This window comes from Schistocerca nitens, chromosome 5 (genome assembly GCF_023898315.1).
Source record: "Schistocerca nitens isolate TAMUIC-IGC-003100 chromosome 5, iqSchNite1.1, whole genome shotgun sequence".
NCBI lineage: Eukaryota > Metazoa > Arthropoda > Insecta > Orthoptera > Acrididae > Schistocerca > Schistocerca nitens.
In genome coordinates this window covers 268,663,292-268,685,777 of record NC_064618.1, presented here as the reverse complement: position 1 = coordinate 268,685,777, position 22,486 = coordinate 268,663,292, and the positions used below count along the sequence as shown (strand labels likewise).

Genomic DNA, 22,486 nt, shown 5'->3' with positions numbered 1-22,486 from the left:
CTCTGCATTTACCAGTGGAATTCCCGTTGCACTCTTAATGTTATCGCACTTGCTTTTATGTCACCGAAGGTTGTTTTGACTTTTCTATATGCTGAGCTAGTACTTCCGACAATCATTTATTTTCCGATTTCTTCACATTTTTCCTGCAGCCATTTCGTCTTAGCTTCCCTACACTTCCTATTTACTTCACTCCTCAGCGACTTGTATTTCTGTATACCTCAATTTCCTTGAACATTTTTGTGCTTTCTTCTTTCATCGATCAACTGTAGTACTTCTTCTGTTAGCTATGGTTTCTTCGCAGTTATCTTCTATGTACCTATATTTTTCTTTCCAACTTATGTGACTGCCCATTTTAGAGTTGTCCATTCCTCTTCAACGGTACTGCCTACTGAGCTATTCCTTATTGCTGTACCTATAGCCTTAGAGAACTTCAAGCGTATCTCTTCATTCCTTAATACTTCCGTATCTCAGTTCTTTGCACATTGATTCTTCCTGACTAATCTCTTAAACTTATGCCTACTCTTCAGCAATACGATCTGAGTCTATATCTGCTCCTGTGTACGCCTTACATTCCGGTACCTGATTTCGAACTCTTCCCCTATCACCGGGCCTTTTTCCAGTATACCTCCTCCACTTGTGATTCTTCAACAGAGTATTCGCTATTACTGGCTGAAGTTTATTACAGAACTCAATTACACTTTCTCCTCTCTCAATGCTTGCCCCAAATCCGCATTCTATTGTAACCGTGTCTTCTGTCCCTTCCCCTACATCTGAATTCCAGTCCCCCATAACGCATCGATTTTCATATCACTTTACATACTGTATCATCCTTTAAATGTCCTGATATACTTTCCCTGTCTCCTCATCTTCAGCTTGCGACGTCGGTATGCATACCTGAACTATCGTTGTCGGTGTTGTCGGTGCTGGTGTGCTGTCGATTATGGTAAGAACAACCTTATCACTGAAATATTCACAGTAACACACCCTCTGTCCTACCTTCCTATTCATAACGAATCCTACTCCTGTTATACAATTTACTGCTGCTGTTGATATTACCCTATACTCACTCAGTAAATCAGAAGTCCTTGTCTTCTTTCCATTTCACTTCACCAACCTTTACAATATCTAGATTGAGCCTTTGCATTTCCCTTTTCAGATTTTCTAGCTGCCCTAACACGTTCAAACTTCTGACTTTCCACGCCCCGAATCGTAGAACGTTATCTTTTCGTTTGTTATTCCATCTTTTTCTCGTGGTGACCTTCCCATTGGCAGTCCTCTCCCGGAGATCCGAATGGGGCATTATTCCGGAATCTTTTGCCAATGGAGAGGTCATCATCACACTTTTTCAATTACAGGCCACAAGTCCTGTGGATACACATTGTGTGTCGTTAATGCAGTGGTTTCCATTGTCTTTTGCATCCTCATTGCGGATTCGTCAGTCTTTAGTGGCAATTGCCACTCCAAGGGCAAGAGAGTGGACTGATGTTCTGTCCACTCCTCCGCCCTCTTTGATAAGGCCATTGGCTGGATGACGGTGATTTCTTATCCCGGAAGTCTTCAGATGCCATTACTGATATTTTTATTCAAAATTTAAGCAGTGACGGTGTTTCAACTCGGGATCGTGGACGTTTGGGTTAGTACTCAAAGACGTTACCCTAAACTACGGATGCAATGCCACTGCAGTGGTTAGATACAAATCAGAAGTCCGGAATGAAACAGGACAGGCTGCGAACTGCGGTGGAACTGAAATCAGACTTTAAACCTGGGCAGAGTACAAGTGCATCTGAACACACAGTGCACCGAACACTTCTAAAGATGGGTCTCCGCAGCCGACGACCCAGCATGTGCCATTGTTAACAGCACGACAGCGGTAGCTACGACTGCCATGAGCACGTTCGGCGCTGGACGTTGGTGCAGTGGCAGAGCGTTGGATGATCCGATGAATCCGATACGTTCTACATCGTGCCGATGGAAGAGCGCGAAGCGATCTTCTTTCACGGGAACATCTCCTTGAGACCTGTTACTGTGGGACGGAGGCAAGCTGGCGGTGGTTCCATTCACGTGGATAACCATGGGTCAAATGGAGCTCATGCAAGACCCCATGACGGCCAAGGAGTATCATATACTGATTGCAGACCACGTACACCCCTTCAGGACCATCATTTTTTCCGACGGCAGTGGCATTTTTCAGCAAGATAATGCGACATGTCACAAGGCCAGGAGTGTGATGGAGTGGTTCAAGGAACACAGTGACGAGTTCCAATTGATGTGCTGGCCACCCCACTCGTCAGATCTGAATCCGATCGAACATATCTGGGATGTGATTGAACTTGGTGTCAAAGCTCATCGCTCCCTTCCCAGATATTTATAGGAATAAGGAGATTTGTGTTTGGAGATGTGGTGCCAACTCCCTCCAGTGCACTACCTAAGCCTCACTGTTTCCATGTCACGACTCGTTGTCGCTGTTATCCGTGCCAGACGTGGACATACAAGGTACGTGGTCATGATGTTCTGGCTGACCAGTGTACGGTATTCCGTTAATCTGAGCGTTTACAGTGTTAACAGACTTCGGGCCAATCTGATCTTCTTGTCTTGAACACATCATTGTCAACACGTATCCATAATTGCTGCCACGTCAAGGGAAGCTACAAGGTGGCCACAGTACTAACAAGTTGTAATGTTCCAGGCATCGTTGTGTCATATGTGTAGATGTCTCACTGTATACCTGCTCATGTCGTAACTTGAGATATATGACGTTTCTGTACAATCCTACACGACCAAGTAAACAATATGTCCTTTAGGGCGCTAATCGCATGGGGCATTTTAGACCAAACACGGGCACGACTATGAACCTCCCGGACCCACTGATTTCATATACCCCATCAAAGCGGGCACCATATCATGAAACAGTAAATGCAGTCTCAATAAGCCACAAGTGTGCACTTTCTAATTTCGGCAAGCGCTGACGTTTCTCTTAAGTACTTGATCCTTTCACAAACAAATTCAAATCGAATTTCTGAAGGAAAACCTACGGCGTGATCTTTCTTTATATACAGAATGAAGGGAGCGTTCTGCGGTTACCCTAAAATGCTATCTAAACATGTTGTAAACTTCACGCCAATTTGAAGCTTGTTGCATGCCCTCTTCACGGTTTTGCAATTGTGATGACTATCAGGGTAGCTGCTTACGAAACAAGTAGTCAGTATTGTTTTATGACGATGTGTCATGCACTAGAAGTGTTGAAAATGCAACATCAAGAAGGATATACGTGGATGAAGTGAAATTTACGGTGCAGGTAATGCACGATATAAAACAAAGTCGTCAGATCTACAGAACTATACGCGATCACTGTCTATGAGCATTCACTGTAGCCCGAAGCCACCACGTTCTGCAATCAGAGCCTGTAATGATAATGACACAGAATAAAAAAGGGAATATTACGTTTGTAGTAGAATTTACACATCACCAACACTTTTGGTTGGAAAACCATTGCCAATAATTTGCCAACCAGCCGTATCCAAGACATATTTGATCAACGAATGTGAGATCTAGGGAATCGGGTATACTCGTCGATCTAAAAAAATGACCAGGTACTGATCTGTTGAAATACGGTAAATGGATTTTATTGAAGGGTGGAAACATTCTTTGCGCCTAGAGCCTCCTTGATGCAGCAGTTCGCTGCTCGTATTTTCGAGAAACCATACTGTGCCTGAAGTAGCTTCACGCCATTACATGCGCTGTTTATCTGTTGTGGTGCTCTGCAATCGAAGCTGTCATCCGTACAGGATAGGCTGAAGCTGATCCCGAATGTCCACACTTTGTTTCGCAGCTCAACATGCAAGAAACAGTATTAATGTACCATCACAGTCTGCGATATACGTGGTACCTGTATAGCGGAAATCAACATAATTCCACGTGAGGCATGGATCTAGCCTGCAAATGAGGCGTATCGAAGCGTCGTCACAAAACAAAGACCCATGCGGCATCGACAGTCATGAAAGCCAAAGGGATTGTTCAACCGATACCCAACCTACTGCTCTCGAATAGCGTATTGGGAACCGCCATATGACGGATGCATCACATCAGCAGTGTCACTTAGTAACATACATTTATCAGTTGCTATGAGCTTATATTTATTTCATATACCTGTCCTGAATCAATGATTATTTGTGCGATCGCAACTTTACTTTTCTGCTCTGAGGCATAGGTTTGGTAATGTGATGATTACGCGCCACCGGCGTACTATTACATGACTAATTCCTTCAGTTACTTTAGATATTGCAGTTTGATTTGCCTTACTTTCGAACTCCGTATTTTTCCTGCCGTGTGATGCGATATATTCCCTCTGCAACTCTACTCGATCGCACAACACCCCAATTTATTGCTGTCCATCAACAAATTCTGCGCCTGTTCCCTCAATACAGCATGAAAAGAAACGGTAATATGTATAGAATCAGAGATGGTTTGAATTTCATTCAATCATATTTTACTAAAAAAATATTCGAAGTCACTTCCTCTCCCGCTGCAGATCTTATAATACACTCCTGGAAATTGAAATAAGAACACCGTGAATTCATTGTCCCAGGAAGGGGAAACTTTATTGACACATTCCTGGGGTCAGATACATCACATGATCACACTGACAGAACCACAGGCACATAGACACAGGCAACAGAGCATGCACAATGTCGGCACTAGTACAGTGTATATCCACCTTTCGCAGCAATGCAGGCTGCTATTCTCCCATGGAGACGATCGTAGAGATGCTGGATGTAGTCCTGTGGAACGGCTTGCCATGCCATTTCCACCTGGCGCCTCAGTTGGACCAGCGTTCGTGCTGGACGTGCAGACCGCGTGAGATGACGCTTCATCCAGTCACAAACATGCTCAATGGGGGACAGATCCGGAGATCTTGCTGGCCAGGGTAGTTGACTTACACCTTCTAGAGCACGTTGGGTGGCACGGGATACATGCGGACGTGCATTGTCCTGTTGGAACAGCAAGTTCCCTTGCCGGTCTAGGAATGGTAGAACGATGGGTTCGATGACGGTTTGGATGTACCGTGCACTATTCAGTGTCCCCTCGACGATCACCAGTGGTGTACGGCCAGTGTAGGAGATCGCTCCCCACACCATGATGCCGGGTGTTGGCCCTGTGTGCCTCGGTCGTATGCAGTCCTGATTGTGGCGCTCACCTGCACGGCGCCAAACACGCATACGACCATCATTGGCACCAAGGCAGAAGCGACTCTCATCGCTGAAGACGACACGTCTCCATTCGTCCCTCCATTCACGCCTGTCGCGACACCACTGGAGGCGGGCTGCACGATGTTGGGGCGTGAGCGGAAGACGGCCTAACGGTGTGCGGGACCGTAGCCCAGCTTCATGGAGACGGTTGCGAATGGTCCTCGCCGATACCCCAGGAGCAACAGTGTCCCTAATTTGCTGGGAAGTGGCGGTGCGGTCCCCTACGGCACTGTGTAGGATCCTACGGTCTTGGCGTGCATCCGTGCGTCGCTGCGGTCCGGTCCCAGGTCGACGGGCACGTGCACCTTCCGCCGACCACTGGCGACAACATCGATGTACTGTGGAGACCTCACGCCCCACGTGTTGAGCAATTCGGCGGTACGTCCACCCGGCCTCCCGCATGCCCACTATACGCCCTCGCTCAAAGTCCGTCAACTGCACATACGGTTAAGACTGCGATGGAGCTCCGTATGCCACGGCAAACTGGCTGACACTGACGGCGGCGGTGCACAAATGCTGCGCAGCTAGCGCCATTCGACGGCCAACACCGCGGTTCCTGGTGTGTCCGCTGTGCCGTGCGTGTGATCATTGCTTGTACAGCCCTCTCGCAGTGTCCGGAGCAAGTATGGTGGGTCTGACACACCGGTGTCAATGTGTTCTTTTTTCCATTTCCAGGAGTGTATATCAGGTCAGAAAGCAAATAATAATCTGTCTTGACAACGTAATTCAACCAACTTACGGGATATATTACAACTTGTCCTCACTTAATTGGACACTGCGCAGAGGCTTGGAATTTAATGCGGAACGTAGGCGTAAATGTGGTTATCAGGAACTTTTAGTCTCACTTGAAAAACGTCTGAAACGTTGTGAAGAATCTGTCATTCTTTAAGAATTCCCCAGAGTTCTTCTTCATTGGTTCTGGAATATTTCATATTCAGTCTACCGCCATGAGGAAGTTGTCCTGTCACCTGCTAGAGGTTGAAATAGGCGCAAATTACTAGCGTGAAGAAGGAGAGAGGTGGAATGCGAAAGAGTAGGATGAAGATGGTAGATGAGACAGGGCAGAGAAAATATGCGAGGGCAGTCGACTCTGCGTACGATCAATGATAGCCCAAAGACATTTAACAAAAAGTCTTCTAGAAGACCTCAATGTTATCTAGGAACGCATCTAGTTCCCCATGATTCAAAGATTGCCGCTGCGATACTTCTGCATCGTGTACGTGATTATCATTGTACAGCGAAGCTGAGAAACAGAAGCTATTCTCGGAATTTCGCAAGAAAGACATCTTGTTTGCATAGCAAAGGAAACAATGCAGGTGTCGTATGCAATGTTTTTATTTACTGACGATTCTGCGGTCGGCGAATAAAATAACGAAACATCGTACACAAATTTATTTATTTATTTATTTTTATCAGACTTTCAGCACTGTAGAATCCGATAATATTTATACGTTGCGTTAACTAATAGAGGACAATTTGTTTGATGTTTTCATCCTTTCCAAATTAGCCTAGGTCAATTTTTTTCTTTTATTTTATTTATTTTAGTCTGTTACCGCCATCCGTAAGGCATGCGTCTCCTCAAGTGTTGTATCCTTCCAGTTCAGTATGCTTTCATCTCAAAAACGTATATCACTTGACCTCTTTTCCATACTCATATTTTGTTTAATCTAATTTATCTGTAACATTTTCATTCTGAAAAAGCTTATTACTTCATTTCCTTCATGCTTGCTGAATTACGAGAAATGTTTCCAGTAGTCTTTTCATACAGGTAACAGAAAGTCTGCGCCGTAAAGTAACTGCCATACAATTTTTATGTTCCTAGTTTGGGAATAAACAAATAACAAAAGTTTTTTGACCAAGGCGGAAGCACAATCCCTTATTGTTGCTTTTGTATGCAAGCACGGACCAATGGAGGAGATTCAAAAACAGCTGTCTTAGTAATTATCTATATTTCTTGTTCAACCAATTATCGCAAACATGTTTCAGTGTATTTCATTGATTCTCGCTCACATTTAATAGCAAATCATCCACATAAAATATATAAATTTAGCGATCATGGTACGAAAATGCTGGCACCAACTGTAGAAGACAAATTCGTGTATCTGTGATCATTACACACAGGGTGCTCTGAGCAAATTCGATACTGAACGGGAAGAAACAGTGTCTATGCTACAATGAGAAAAAAACTGTAAACTATTTATATGTTCTGCGACAACTAGAAGACTCACGCACACACCATAGCCATTTTGTGTTTTAGCATGCCACATAATATGTGGTTCAAATGGTTCAAATGGCTCTGAGCACTATGGGACTCAACTGCTGTGGTCATCAGTCCCCTAGAACTTAGAACTACTTAAACCTAACTAACCTAAGGACATCACACACATCCATGCCCGAGGCAGGATTCGAACCTGCGACCGTAGCAGTCGCACGGTTCCGAACTGCACGCCTAGAACCGCGAGACCACCGCGGCCGGCCATAATATGTGTTACAGAGAACTGCAAAAGGATGATTTTACTCACTTGTAGAAGTAGATTACGGTGGCTGCTGCTCCTCCTGCGACTATGAGGAATGCAGACACGCAGAGGACCACAACTACGATGAGAGGGAGACCGTAGCCAGAGTGCAGCACCTGTAACAGACGCCAAGTGTCCAGTGAATCTGGCTTCTTCGCGAATAATCTCTTCACTGCCACGCAAAAAGAGGAAATGTTATTTCTATAATAGTGTTTGTGGTTACTGAAGCAGTTTGGAGCTATGAATGCCGACAGTAAACGAAAAGAGATTTTGAATTCCTTCAGTTTTAAATGTGTTGTCATGCAATGAATTTTGCACTGCATCCTATAAACAAAAACTAAACTAAACTCAGTTTGAACAGGCCATGATGGCCCTCCGGCACCGACCGGCCTCCGTGTCATCCTCAGCCCACAGGCGTCACTGGATGCGGATACGGAGGGGCATGTGGTCAGCACACCGCTCTCTCGGCCTTATGTCAGTTTAGGATACCGGAGCCGTTACTTCTCAATCAAGTAGCTCGTTAATTTGCGTCACAAAGGCTGAGTGCACCCCGCTTGCCAACAGTGCTCGGCAGACAAGATGGTCACCCATCCAAGTGCTAGCCCAGCCCAACAGCGCTTAACTTCGGTGATGTGACGGTAACCAGTGTTACCACTGCGGCAAGGCCTTTGGCCCCCTGTAAACAAGAGGACCGCCATATAATGCACAACCGCGGTGTAGACTGATCATTCTCTATTTTCTTCCCATAAAGTTTCTCAAGTTAATGTCGAAATGAGAAAAACCTTCATGGCACAAGAATGACGGCTCCGTTGAATGTGGCAATAGTTAATGCAAATGATTTGAAGTATTACTGAAGGATTGGTGAGAGTTGTGGTGTGGACAAAAAACATGGAAACACCAAAAACACTACACATTACCATGCCTAATATAATGTTGTAAAACCGTTGGCATTCAGTCGTCTAGGAGTAAATTGATACAGATCCTCTACGGTTATCAAGGGAATGTTATACCATGTTTCCAGCAAAATAATGGCAAGTTCAGGTAACGAAGATGGGGGTGTATAGCTATCGCGCACCCTTCTCTCCAAAGCAGACCAAAAAGGCTCAACAATACTGAGATCTCTATGACGATGGTATCTGTTCTTTCGGACATGTCTGATACTATCTTCATATAGATAAGGCTTACCGGCCAATGCTCTTCTTCAGTGCGGATGCACTCGCATTGCTCAAACTCTAACGGGAATCGGTAGAATGGCTGCCGCGCGTAATGAGTATAGCGGACAGGGGCACTACAAATGTAGTGTGTGGACAGTAAGTTGGAAATGTGGGTCTCACAGCGTGCCAGAGATAAGTTCCTACAGTAGCACTATCCTGTGTGTCCTTGGTGGCTCAGTTGTATAGAACATCTCCCATGTAAGCAGGAGATCCTGGGTTTGAGTTCCGGTCTGGTCATACATTTTCAACTGTCCCCGTTAATATTTATCAACGCCTGCAAGCAGCTAATGGTTTGAACTTCATTGCAATTTCATACTGAGATCTGGTGACCAGTGCCTCCCGCAGAACGGACGCTTCCTTGTTTACCAAGGCTTGCATCACCAGCGACAAATGATGTTCATCTTCACATGTGGAAATTACGTAGCACTAGTTTTAAGTAAGCAACACGCATCTCGCCCTGCAGAGTCCCAAACAGTCACCGACACTGTGGAATAACGTACGAAATATGGCCAAATGATTGCAATTTCCGCAAATCGTACCTCACAAAACCCGTGACACAATTTAAATGTAGCACATCCGAAAATTCGACTGAAAGAATTAATTCTATAAAACTTATAGTGGAACAGTATAAGCTAGCTTCAAATTTCAAGTAAGTATTGTTGGCTGTAAATTCCATTATATTTTTCTAGTACGTTGGGACGCTTGGCACGTATTTTTCAATGACTTACTAAAAATGCTGTTTTCCATTTGTGTTACTTTTCTTTCCGCGGTGCGATATAGAAAGAATCTCTGTCAATGTGTCTTACATATGACGAGCTAGTATTCTGTACTAATTTACAGCATTGTTGCTTTGGATAGTACAACAAACGATTCTGCTCATTCAAATTATTACAGTGTGTCTCGCCGTTTGGCAGTTGTACACTAATCAACGTAAATTATTTTGATCTGGAGATGGCTTGCAGATAATCCGAAACTCGTAGTTAAATACAACTGTATTTGTGATCTTAAATATTATGGATTTTTCGGAATCCACAATTCTTATATTGTATAAATCCTCCCATTCTATGGCCAAGGTACTGCAATCGTGTTATATCTTCAGTAGGGAAAGCAGTTTAGGTTGTACTGACAGCGGAATCTTTGTTTACACGTTTTGTTTTTTTGAAGAATCTTCAGAATACAACTATATTTATGTGTCAAAATTAGAAGTGTTGCCGTATCTTAGCATAGATGCATCCCTTCGCCGAAGGTGCATACCACAAATTTTAGCTATATATGTCAAATGCGTTACCCACTGTACATAAACAAATTCTGAAGATACCTCAATGAGGCGAAACGATCCATAAAGCTTCTGCTGCAGTTGCCACCTAAACGGTTTTTACCTACTGAGAAGCTTTTATGTCAGTTTTGTCACCTCAAGCGTCATACTTCAGGCGAAAACTTTCGCGACAAGGAGCTGCAAAAATAGAAGTCGTCATCTTGTTCGAAACGCTAACCAAAGAACCAGGCCGCTGGCTTAAACGAGAATTTGGAAAGTTGTCAATAAATACGAAAATCCACGTTTGCTATTAACCAATAAACCGAAGTAGTACAGGATACAGTCGTTAAAATCTTCACGGTAGAACACATCACACCATGTTGATTGAAGAATCTTCCACGCAAGTAATTTAGGGTATACTTCGGGAAAAACTAATAAAGCTATTTCTCGTCATGTCAGATGCTAACGACGAGACTGTAATCACTTACATTATCTGTGAGGAAATGTTATTCTATAAAAACTGTCATAATGTCTAACCCGATCTGAACAAAATGAAAATATTTTGAGGATTTAAAGCTAAATTCTAGTGGGAGAAACGTAAGCTTAAACCGTTCCAGAATTATAAAATTATGCTATGATTCTAACTACATGATTGATCTGGTACGTTAGGAATCAGCTGTTTCATACACTGCCCAGTCACATTAATGTGACCTAACGTCAAAACCCTGAATAACCACATTTTTCAGCGCGAGACGTGCAGGGAGAAGGTCACTCAGGTTCTGGAAGGTAACGACAGGGACATCGAGCCACGCCGAGTCTGGCACCGTAGCCGCCTTTTCTAGGTTTCTCGGTTGTGGGACCTCGGCGCACACAACCCGGTGGAGGTAGTCTCAAGGATTCTCGATTGGGTTTATAACTGGAAATTTGGTGGTCAGGGTCCCCAAGGACAGGTAAATATTGTGTTGATCCGTTGTGCCTTCCAGAATGACGAGATAACCCGAGGAATGCCGCGAAAACATATCCCAGATCATACCGCTCCCTCCTCCTGCCTGAGTACGTCTGATGATTGTTGCAGGGTGTTTGGTTCAAATGGCTCTGAGCACTACTGAGGTCATCAGTCCCCTAGAACTTAGAACTTCTTAAAGCTAACTAACCTAAGGACATCACACATATCCATGCCCGAAGCAGGATTCGAACCTGAGACCGTAGCGGTCGCGCGGTTCCAATCTGAAGCGCCTAGAACCGCTCGGCCACTGCAGCCGGCAGGTCAGGATGTTTGCTTTCAAACATTTCACACCATATACGCCGACGGCCATCTGTTCGATGGAGCATGAAACGTAATCTGGAAAGAGCACTTGTCGCCATTCAGTGAGAGTCCAGATGAGTTACTGCGCAAATTCCAGCCCTCCTCGCCGATGAATAGCAGTCAGCACGGGTGCACGAATAAGGTGTCTGCTACGGAGGCCCGTACACAGCAACGTTTGCCTTCAGGAGACACTACAGGTAACTCCTTGGTTCGCCTGTGCATTCAGCTGTTCATCAGTTGCACGGCTGTTGGTTCGTACACACATCTGCAACCGTCGCTCATCCGTGTCATCTACGGCCCGCGGTGCACCGCAGTTGCTTCGGCGCCGGTTTTGGATAGCGCCGTTTTGTCATACACAGTATACTTTAGCCATGGCAGCACGCAAACAGTTTACAAACTTTCAAATAACTTCCGGGAATTCAGCCAGGTAACACTTTCAGCGACCGCCGATATTTCGGCGGGAGAACACCCCGCCATTTTCAAGGCAAACTGCAACGGACAGGCGGCGTACATGCAAATTTAATACCTCGGTTCTCGGACAGAAGCAGGAAAGATAACACACACACACACCGAACACTAGTGCCACCAAAGATAACCAAAGTCAGAGCTATCGATAGTGAGACTATGAATTCGCAGGTGAGGCAGCATTGACTCTGTTCCTGTGTTTTTTGACAAGGGAGAGAGCCGGTTTCCAAACAGAGTTTAAACAGAAACCTCCATCCCTGTTAACGAGGTTGCTCGCTAATTTAATCTCAACCGCCTCCCTAATGACACTGTCCCAATAGCTGGACGTGCATGCCAATATCTCGGTGTTATTATACAACATGGGGTGACCAGTATCCAAGCAATGTTCGGTAATAGCAGATCTATTTGGCTGCTGTAATCGTGTGTGTCGTTTATGCTCAGTACATCTGACCTCCACGGTCCTGATAGTTTGACCAATATATGCCATGCCGCAGCTACAAGGAATACGATATACACCCGCCTTACGCAGTCCAAGATCATCCTTAACGGAACTCAAAAGTGCTCTAATTTTAGATGGAGGTCGGAAAACACATTTCACATCGTATTTCCGTAAAATACAACCGATCTTATTGGACGTGTTTCCTACGTAAGGCAAAAATGCAGTAGACTTAGGTGTTGACTCAGAATTATCATCAATCACCCAATGTACAGTTGGTCGATAGCACAACGCACGTTCAATCTGTCTATCACTATAACCATTTTGACGAAATGTAACTTCAAGATGGGACAGCTCAGCTGGCAAAGTCTCAGCGTCAGAAACGACATGTGCCCTGTGTACCACGGTACGAAGTACCCCTTCACGCTGAGCCGAATGGTGACAACTATTAGCTTGTAAGTACAAGTCGGTGTGAGTACGTTTCCTGTAGACTGCATGTCCCAATGATCCATCATCCTTCCTCCTAACCAACACGTCGAGAAAGGGAAGGCAACCATCCTCTTCCACCTCCATCGTAAAACGAATGTTCGGGTGGATCGAGTTCAGATGTTCTAGAAAGACATTGAAATTCTCCCTACCGTGAGGCCAAACAACGAAGGTATCGTCAACGTATGTAAAGAAACAGGCGGGTTTTAAAGGCGCCGACTCCAATGCACGTTCCTCGAAGTCTTCCATAAACAAATTTGCGATCACAGGAGACAACGGACTACCCATCGCAACTCCATCTGTCTGCTCGTAATACTGGTCATTAAATAAAAAGTAAGTGGATGTCAACACATGCTCTTTAGGAAATGTCTCCACCCTTCGCCGGAAGGCCAATGAGTATCTCCTTGTGGACGTCAGATAAATCGCTCAGTTTCCGTAATACGACAACGGCAGCACTGTTTTCTGCATCCCCCTACACGCCTTATATGCCCTCCATCGGTAGTGCTGTCACCAGCTGCCTGTGATTGGTTAGTGCACGTTGATATCGATCGTAAGTGGTTGTCACATTAATGTGACTGACTTTGTATAAATAAAACTGCGTAGAGCTACAATGTCGAACGACCACGATGGTTTACATACAAGTAACGCAAATGGTGGACTTCGATTTCGTTGCACTTTTTGGATGCTTAGAGATTGTTGTTTACCTACCAAAGATACTGCTTGCAAAACACTTGTAAGTTGCAGAAAGGCTGGGAACAAATTATTTCTATGAACTCTACGCATTGAGCATTTATAAAGAAGGCCGACATGAAATTTCTCCGGTTTGACTGGAGGCTGAGAGTAAGAGAAATGTCAAAAAGTACAGAATGGCAGAGAGTCAAAACATCGTATTTAAAATATAGTTAAAAATTCCAAGGACGGTTTTCAGTCTTCAACATATTGTTATGGAGGACACAGTGAAGATAAACACATACAAATTCCAGATTACACAGAGACAGTTTTATTCTCTCGCTCAGTCGGTGATAGGAACGAGAGGTAACATAAATGTGTGTTACGATGAAAAATACCATCGTTCATTGTACATCTACTTTCGATGTGTAGCCTGGTTCTAAGTCTAAAGACTAAGAGGTACTTTTGTGAAGCTAAATTAAATTAAGAATAAATAGTGTCATTTGTTTAGGTACTCTAGCCATTCGTTACTTATTTACATGGGTATATTCGCCTTCTTTCAATACAGTGAGAAATAATTTAATCATAAGTAGTTTGCCGGCCTATGTACTAAGTATGGTACAAGTTTCTATAAAAAAATTATACTGGCTCAGATAAGATTGCCAAGATGTCAAATTAAAATGGCACTTAATGGGACTTCACGTATATCTGTCCGCATCACTTCTAGTTCCAGGCACATGCTGAATCACACTTTCAGTATGTTTAGCTTGGAATTAGATTTTTTTAAACATATGAAGCCTATTGATACCCTAGTGAAGAAGACTATTTTTAGGGGTCATAGTGGAAGCCGTTCATGGGTGTATACATCGTACATCTTTCATTGTCCAATATAGGAGAGTATTACACGTGAAACACGACCAAGATGGCGATGTCAAGGCTAGGTTAGCGGTCTGGAAGTTTTCCTGGAGGACCCAGGCCAGTGTAGGCGCGTGCGCTTTGGACTAAGTTCGCTGTTCGTGATGCAACTTTCCAACTAAATTCGCATGGCAATAATTCAATGCAGAATACGTAGTCGAAAGTGTGAAAGAATCCTTCTTTCCGAACCGTTTTCACAAACGCCCTCTCTTTCTACATTTTCTTGCCCCTTCATGAATTAGGTAGCTTCACCCATTCTGCTCTGTTTCCACCATCTGTTTCTATTTAGATCTACTTTCTTACGCTTTGAATCAACTCGTAATTCACTTCTATTGTGCTCGTTTGCGAGTCTATCTTTTCCTGTGCGCCCTTCAACACAACTAAGAAATCACATTTTTGCAGACTAGATCTTTTTCATATCCATTCGCGTAGGAACCCAGGTTTCCATTTCGTTGAACACAGTAAGTATTGCCATAACTTTGTGTCTCCTTCGTGGCCTACTTTTGTGTCGCATATGTGTTACGTTTTCACATAAAGTGTTAAACAGTAGGATCTTTTTATCCATTTCATTGTCGAATTTTCGTCCTACAACACAGGCGAGTTTTTGGAAGTGATTATCTGTTCCAACATTACATTATTCATTACAGTTTGCGACCTCACAAGCGATTTTCCCTTGAATGCCATAACCTTCGTTTCATTAGTGGAGATGATCACATTATACACTCCTGGAAATTGAAATAAGAACACCGTGAATTCATTGTCCCAGGAAGGGGAAACTTTATTGACACATTCCTGGGGTCAGATACATCACATGATCACACTGACAGAACCACAGGCACATAGACACAGGCAACAGAGCATGCACAATGTCGGCACTAGTACAGTGTATATCCACCTTTCGCAGCAATGCAGGCTGCTATTCTCCCATGGAGACGATCGTAGAGATGCTGGATGTAGTCCTGTGGAACGGCTTGCCATGCCATTTCCACCTGGCGCCTCAGTTGGACCAGCGTTCGTGCTGGACGTGCAGACCGCGTGAGACGACGCTTCATCCAGTCACAAACATGCTCAATGGGGGACAGATCCGGAGATCTTGCTGGCCAGGGTAGTTGACTTACACCTTCTAGAGCACGTTGGGTGGCACGGGATACATGCGGACGTGCATTGTCCTGTTGGAACAGCAAGTTCCCTTGCCGGTCTAGGAATGGTAGAACGATGGGTTCGATGACGGTTTGGATGTACCGTGCACTATTCAGTGTCCCCTCGACGATCACCAGTGGTGTACGGCCAGTGTAGGAGATCGCTCCCCACACCATGATGCCGGGTGTTGGCCCTGTGTGCCTCGGTCGTATGCAGTCCTGATTGTGGCGCTCACCTGCACGGCGCCAAACACGCATACGACCATCATTGGCACCAAGGCAGAAGCGACTCTCATCGCTGAAGACGACACGTCTCCATTCGTCCCTCCATTCACGCCTGTCGCGACACCACTGGAGGCGGGCTGCACGATGTTGGGGCGTGAGCGGAAGACGGCCTAACGGTGTGCGGGACCGTAGCCCAGCTTCATGGAGACGGTTGCGAATGGTCCTCGCCGATACCCCAGGAGCAACAGTGTCCCTAATTTGCTGGGAAGTGGCGGTGCGGTCCCCTACGGCACTGTGTAGGATCCTACGGTCTTGGCGTGCATCCGTGCGTCGCTGCGGTCAGGTCCCAGGTCGACGGGCACGTGCACCTTCCGCCGACCACTGGCGACAACATTGATGTACTGTGGAGACCTCACGCCCCACGTGTTGAGCAATTCGGCGGTACGTCCACCCGGCCTCCCGCATGCCCACTATACGCCCTCGCTCAAAGTCCGTCAACTGCACATACGGTTCACGTCCACGCTGTCGCGGCATGCTACCAGTGTTAAAGACTGCGATGGAGCTCCGTATGCCACGGCAAACTGGCTGACACTGACGGCGGCGGTGCACAAATGCTGCGCAGCTAGCGCCATTCGACGGCCAACACCGCGGTTCCTGGTGTGTCCGCTGTGCCGTGCGTGTGATCATTGCTTGTACAGCCCTCTCGCAGTGTCCGGAGCAAGTATGGTGGGTCTGACACACCGGTGTCAATGTGTTCTTTTTTCCATTTCCAGGAGTGTATTTAGAAGCCAACAAATTGAAATTATTCTTTTCATTTTTTTAACTAATTGATCACCTGCATATAACCGAGTATTGAAGCACCTTCATGCCATAAGTGATATTTAGTTTCGAAGCCCTGGCTGCATGAAAGTCAAATTGAGTTGCAGACATGTCGCAGCCTTGTAGACATGTTATCTTCATCCTCGATTGCGGTTTTTGTCTCATTGTAAAGAGCTTTTAGACATTTAATTACATGCGTTAGGAAGCCATTTCTTTTTATAACCTGTCACAGCAGACGTCTACTGACTTTGTGGAAAGCTTTTTCATGATCTACAAACGCTGTGTTCTTCTTTACATTAAATTCTTTTCTCTACCTGTGGTTTTAGACTAGAAGTAATTTTTGCAACGATATTTCACAGCTCACAAACCACTGTGATAGTCTCTGCTACAGTACCTTACCAATAGGCCAAAGAACAGTGGCAGAATATTACTGTTAGAGAAAGTAGTCGATGTCGAGTGATGGCATAGTCTGCCCGTTTCTGCGTCGTTGGCCTAGCTTTAAGTTGTTGTGCCGAACGAAAAAACACTCTTCGGCACTTACATTTACTTCTGGAAGAGGCTGAACGGATACTAGATCATTCTATTATAACTTGAACAACATGGAATACTTAACTTTGAAATAGTCCATGTCCACAGGACTGTCTATGTACTGGGTGATCAGAAAGTCAGTATAAATTTGAAAATTTAATATACCACGGAATAACGTAGATAGAGAGGTAAAAATTGACATACATGCTTGGAATGACATGGGGTTTTATTAGAACAAAAAAAAAACTAAGTTCACAAAATGCCCGACAGATGGCGCTAGACAGCAAAACATGAGTGACCGCGCATGACAATCGTGTATAAAAGGAACTGTAATGAGGGAGAATCAGATGCGCCAGCAGTCGCAGCATGTTGACGTTACCTGAAAAGGTGCTTTTAGTGAAGCTGTATTATCAGAACGGGGAATGTGCTAGTTCAGCGTTACGATCCTATCGACATAGGAAGGGGATTCGAACGGGTAAAGGTCCGTTGACAAATGCAGCTGTGGCGAGACTGATTTCGAAGTTCGAAGCCACGGGTTGTTTAGACGATAGACGCCGTAGTGGCCGACCGAGCACAAGGCGTAATGCTGCTGAGACTGTTCAGGAAGAACTGGAGATTGTAGCGGGTTCGTCTATGCACGGGGAAGTCAGCGCTCGTGCAGTCGCTCGTCGCACCGGCATTCCACACACTACTGTTTGGTTGGTACTTAGGCGTACCCTTCGAAGCTATCCGTACAAAATCCATCGGCGTCATGAACTGTTACCTGGCGGTTTAGTGAAGCGGAGGGCATTTGCGGTGTGGGCGTTTAAAAAGATGGCGGAAGATGACGATTGGTTGAGTAACGTGATGTGGACCGACGAAGCTCATTTCAGGCTCCGAGGGTCTGCCAACGCTCACAAATGCAGAATTTGGGCTACCGAAAATCCTAGAACTGTGGTGGAAACTCCATTGCACGACGAGAAAGTCACGGTATGGGTTGGATTTACCACATCTACCGTTATAGGGCCTTTTTTCTTCGAGGAAATGTGCGATTCTGGTTTTGTAACTGCTACCGTGACGGTGAGAGGTACGCCGGTATGTTACAGAATCGCATCATCCCCAGCCTGGCTGATAAACACCTGCTGCAACGTACGATGTTTATGCAGGATGGCGCTCCACCCCACGTTGTTAGACGCGTGAAAGATCTCTTGCGCTCGTCTTTTGGTGATGATCGTGTGCTCAGCCGCCACTTTCGTCATGCTTGGCCTCCCAGGTCACCTGACCTCAGTCCGTGCGAATATTGGCTTTGGGGTTACCTGAAGTCGCAAGTGTATCGTGACCGACCGACATCTCTAGGGGTTCTGAAAGACAACATCCGACGCCAATGCCTTACCATAACTCCGGACATGCTTTACAGTGCTGTTCGTAACATTATTCCTCGACTACAGCTATTGTTGAGGAATGATGGTGGACATATTGAGCATTTCCTGTAAAGAACATTATCTTTGCTTTGTCTTACTTTGTTATGCTAATTTTTGCTATTCTGATGAGATGAAGCGCCATCTGTCGGACATTTTTTGAACTTTTGTATTTTTTTGGTTCTAAGAAAACCCCCAAGTCATTCCAAGCATGTGTGTCAATTTGTACCTCTCTATCTACATTATTCGGTGATTTATTCAGTTTTCAAATTTATACTGACTTTTTGATCACCCGGTACATTTTGTTACTGTCACTGGACACTAACGTATCGCTTGATATAGTACAGAATAAGAGTGTCTTACCTCGATCTACAGTTAACAATAAACAATACAACTCTTCCTCTGCTTGCTCTGTAGCGAGACAATGCTGTCGTCTTCGGCGTTGATAGCAGAGTGGGCTGAGCGGCACTCCGTTCTGACGTAAGTCTTCAGCAGCGATCGAGTATGGAAACTCTTGAGGGCCTGTCTACGCTATCTCTCATTCGTCATTGAGTCTGGCAGTGACTGACGTTACTTGTGGTTCTGGCCGTAAGGTACCATGTTTGTCATGCTATCTCTTTCTTCGGACGACACCACATAAGCACTATGTGACACAGCTGGCATTACGATCTTCCGACAGATCACGGTAAGTCATGACAGGCGTTGACGCCACACTGGTTTTACATGTGCCCAAGGTTTGCAAGGGGTGTGTAAGCGGGCGTGTACATTGAAAGGCGAATTGCCCAACACAGTTACTACAGCAGCGGAACAAACTGCACAAATTCGCTCAGCCAGTTAACTACGGTACTGACCTGTAGCAGGTGGCAGGTCTCCTCCCAAGTAAGGTCGCATCCCGCCTCTGACTGCGGGAACGGAGGCAGCGGCGGCGGTGGGACACGGAACACGGGCGGCGCCTCCAGGTCAGAACAAGCAGCATCCATCCTGCAACACGACAACACCAGCTGCCACATACTCTGGTTACCCAAACATTACGGCCACTGGCCATCGCGAGATTCAGTGCAGCCTGGTGTCAATGTGAAAACTTAGTTTGGTAAGGAGAGCAGACGGGGCAGAGACGAATGGGAAACCATTCTAGAGTCTATGCGGGCAGCAAATAGGGAAAGCCACTGAAATATGCAACTTCAACAAAGGCGACAATGTTATGACTTGGCGACTGGGAGCAGAATCTCGGGAACTGGTCGGCTGTTAGCGTGCTACTGTCGCGAGTAGAGGCGATTATCTCAGCTGTCGCCGTCTTGTCGTATACACGCAGCAGCCAAGGTCCGAAGGAAGCAGGGTTGCTGTAATATAAACCGATTAAAAAAAAAACCGATGAAGTTTAAAAATTTCTTAAAATCAAAATCCAATTACATTTAATTTTTAAAATTTAATTAACATGCAGAATATTACAGAGTTAACCTTACACAAATTAAAAAGAGGTATCATACTTATTGAAAGCAAACTATTTTGTTTCATAATTTATTTTATTAATACTGTGTTTAACTTTTCTTGCAATATAACAAACACTGTTAGAAGACATTTACACTTTGAGAACAAACTTTAACTTTATGTAGAATGACAATGACTATGAAGTACAATTTAGTTTGAATGCAGAAATTTACAGAGCTTCACTAATTTCCAGGTCTTGTGTCACCTAAATTATTTTGTAATTCTGACCAAACAAACCTGTAGGTAGCGAAGATTCAATGGATGAAGCGCAGGCACAGCAAGAAAACAAACAAAATTGTTATAAGAATGAGTAGATGTTTCGAATAAATTAACTACGGGAATTTAAACTAATTTAGCCACTCGTTTTTTTTAAATACCCTTGTTTCTCTCAACCCTCATATGAAGTGCAGTTGGAGCAAGACCTAGTGACTGACATCTGGCTCAACGAGCCTACGAGACTATCCCCTACGCTCCCAAAGCTCATATGACATTCTACGAGTGTTAGCAGAGAGAACGTACATTCTACTGGACAGTCCCGGAAAAAGGTGAGTTCCAGTAGGGGTAATTTCAAGTTATTAGTTTTTTAAATCGGTACATTTAGTGTCAGATAAGAGGGAGACCCACGCCAGTGTTACCAGCTTTTTCTTTGTTCTTTCTTACAATCACTGGAAATCTGAGTACCTAGGCTTATTTTTATACCTCTTACACTTCATGATAAGTGGCGAGATAAAATCGCAAAACTGAAGTATTTTTTCGCTAATCGATTATGGAAGAACGTTCAGAAATATCTCCGGATATCACATTAAATAGTTAAAACTGGAATGCAAATTAAATTTCGTGAACTGGTTTACAAAAGAGGGTTCCTTTGATTCCTTCTAAAAATCTTTGTTTTCTTGCCCTCTAGATTCTTAAAAGATTATTTCATTATTTTAATGAGATATTGTATGTTAACCGGGGACCTAGAAACGATGGAGAGGCTACGTCCCCGCCGCAGCCGCAGTGGTCCACAACCCCACGACGACTACCGCAGTCCACTTCACCCCTCCGCCGCCCCACACAGAACCCAGGGTTATTGTGCGGTTCGGCCCCCGGTGGACCCCTCAGGGAACGTCTCACACCAGACGAGAGTAACCCCTATGTTTGCGTGGTAGAGTAATGGTGGTGTACCCGTACGTGGAGAACTTTTTTGAGCAGCAATCGCCGACATAGTATAACTGAGGCGGAATAAGGGGAACCAGCCCGCATTCGCCGAGGCAGATGTAAAACTGCCTGAAAACCATCCACAGACTGGCCGGCTCACCAGATCTCCACACAAATCCGCTGGGCGGATTCGTGCCTGGGACTAGGGCTCCTTCCCGTCCGGAAAGCCGTGCGTTAGACCGCGCGGCCAACCGGGCGGGCATTATCACACTTAGTCAATTCTCCTTCCGCTACAAGTATAACCGAGTCGCCTTGCTCTTGAGCGCTTTTACTCGAAGCATGAACCACTTGCTACCCCCCTCCCGAACAGCTGCCAAGGTCACGGGTAATGAGCGAGCTTGATACGTGTGGTAATTCCTCTAGTCATGACTATCTATGGAAAGTGGTGCAAAGACGATAAAACCACGAACAAGCGACTAGATATTCGACGTCCAGTCTTCATTACAGAACATGGAGGCTTGTCTGCTCTGTAAAGGAGGATAGTTGCCGATCTGCAGAAGACGTGATGAAAGAGTACAATACTTGTGCAAGCACCAGTGTTTCTGAGCCAGTCGGTCAGCGCACGTTGATGAGCCCTTTCTTCTTCCCATACTGACCCAACGACATAGTCAGTTACGAACTGCATTGGGCAAGGGATCATCGAGATTGCACTGTGGATCAAAGGAAACGTGACGCCTGGTCGGCTGGCTCACTTTTCGTGTTACACCAGATGGATGGTAGTGTCCGGATGCGCCGTCATTTAGGTCAACGGCTGTTCGAAACGTGCACAGTGCCACAGACGCACGCGGTGAAGGCTATATTATGCTATGGTGGCCGTTCACGTGGGCTTCTACCTGTTGTAGGAATGTACCATGTCTGCTGTGGATTATATGAACATTATTGCAGACCATCTGCATCCCCTCGTGCTTGATGTCTTTCCCAAGACCGACAGCATCTTCTAGCTGGATAAGTGTCCATGTCAGAAGGCCAGAATGATGCTACAGCGATTTGAGGAGCGTGACGATGAACTTGGGACCAAATTCGGCCACCTAATACTCGTGATATGAGCCAATTGGAACACATTTGTGATGCTGTCGAGGGCCAGTCTGCAGTCAGAAACAACCGACCCGTAATTTAAGAGAACTGCGTGACCTGTGCCACGTATCACAAAAGACTTACCTATTCGAAATCATATCATGAAGA

The 22,486-nt window shown here is 45.2% G+C and overlaps 1 protein-coding gene across 1 annotated transcript in view; it reads right to left on the bottom strand.

Annotated features, from left to right (window-relative positions):
- LOC126259740 (uncharacterized) overlaps positions 1-22,486 on the bottom strand; it is a 459,982-nt gene that overhangs the window by 34,502 nt on the left and 402,994 nt on the right. The window contains exons 3-4 of the mRNA XM_049956726.1: positions 19,468-19,597; positions 7,769-7,878 (exon numbers count right to left, since the gene is read on the bottom strand). Of these exons, the coding sequence (XP_049812683.1) occupies positions 7,769-7,878; positions 19,468-19,597 (240 nt within the window). The remainder of the gene's footprint in view (positions 1-7,768; positions 7,879-19,467; positions 19,598-22,486) is intronic.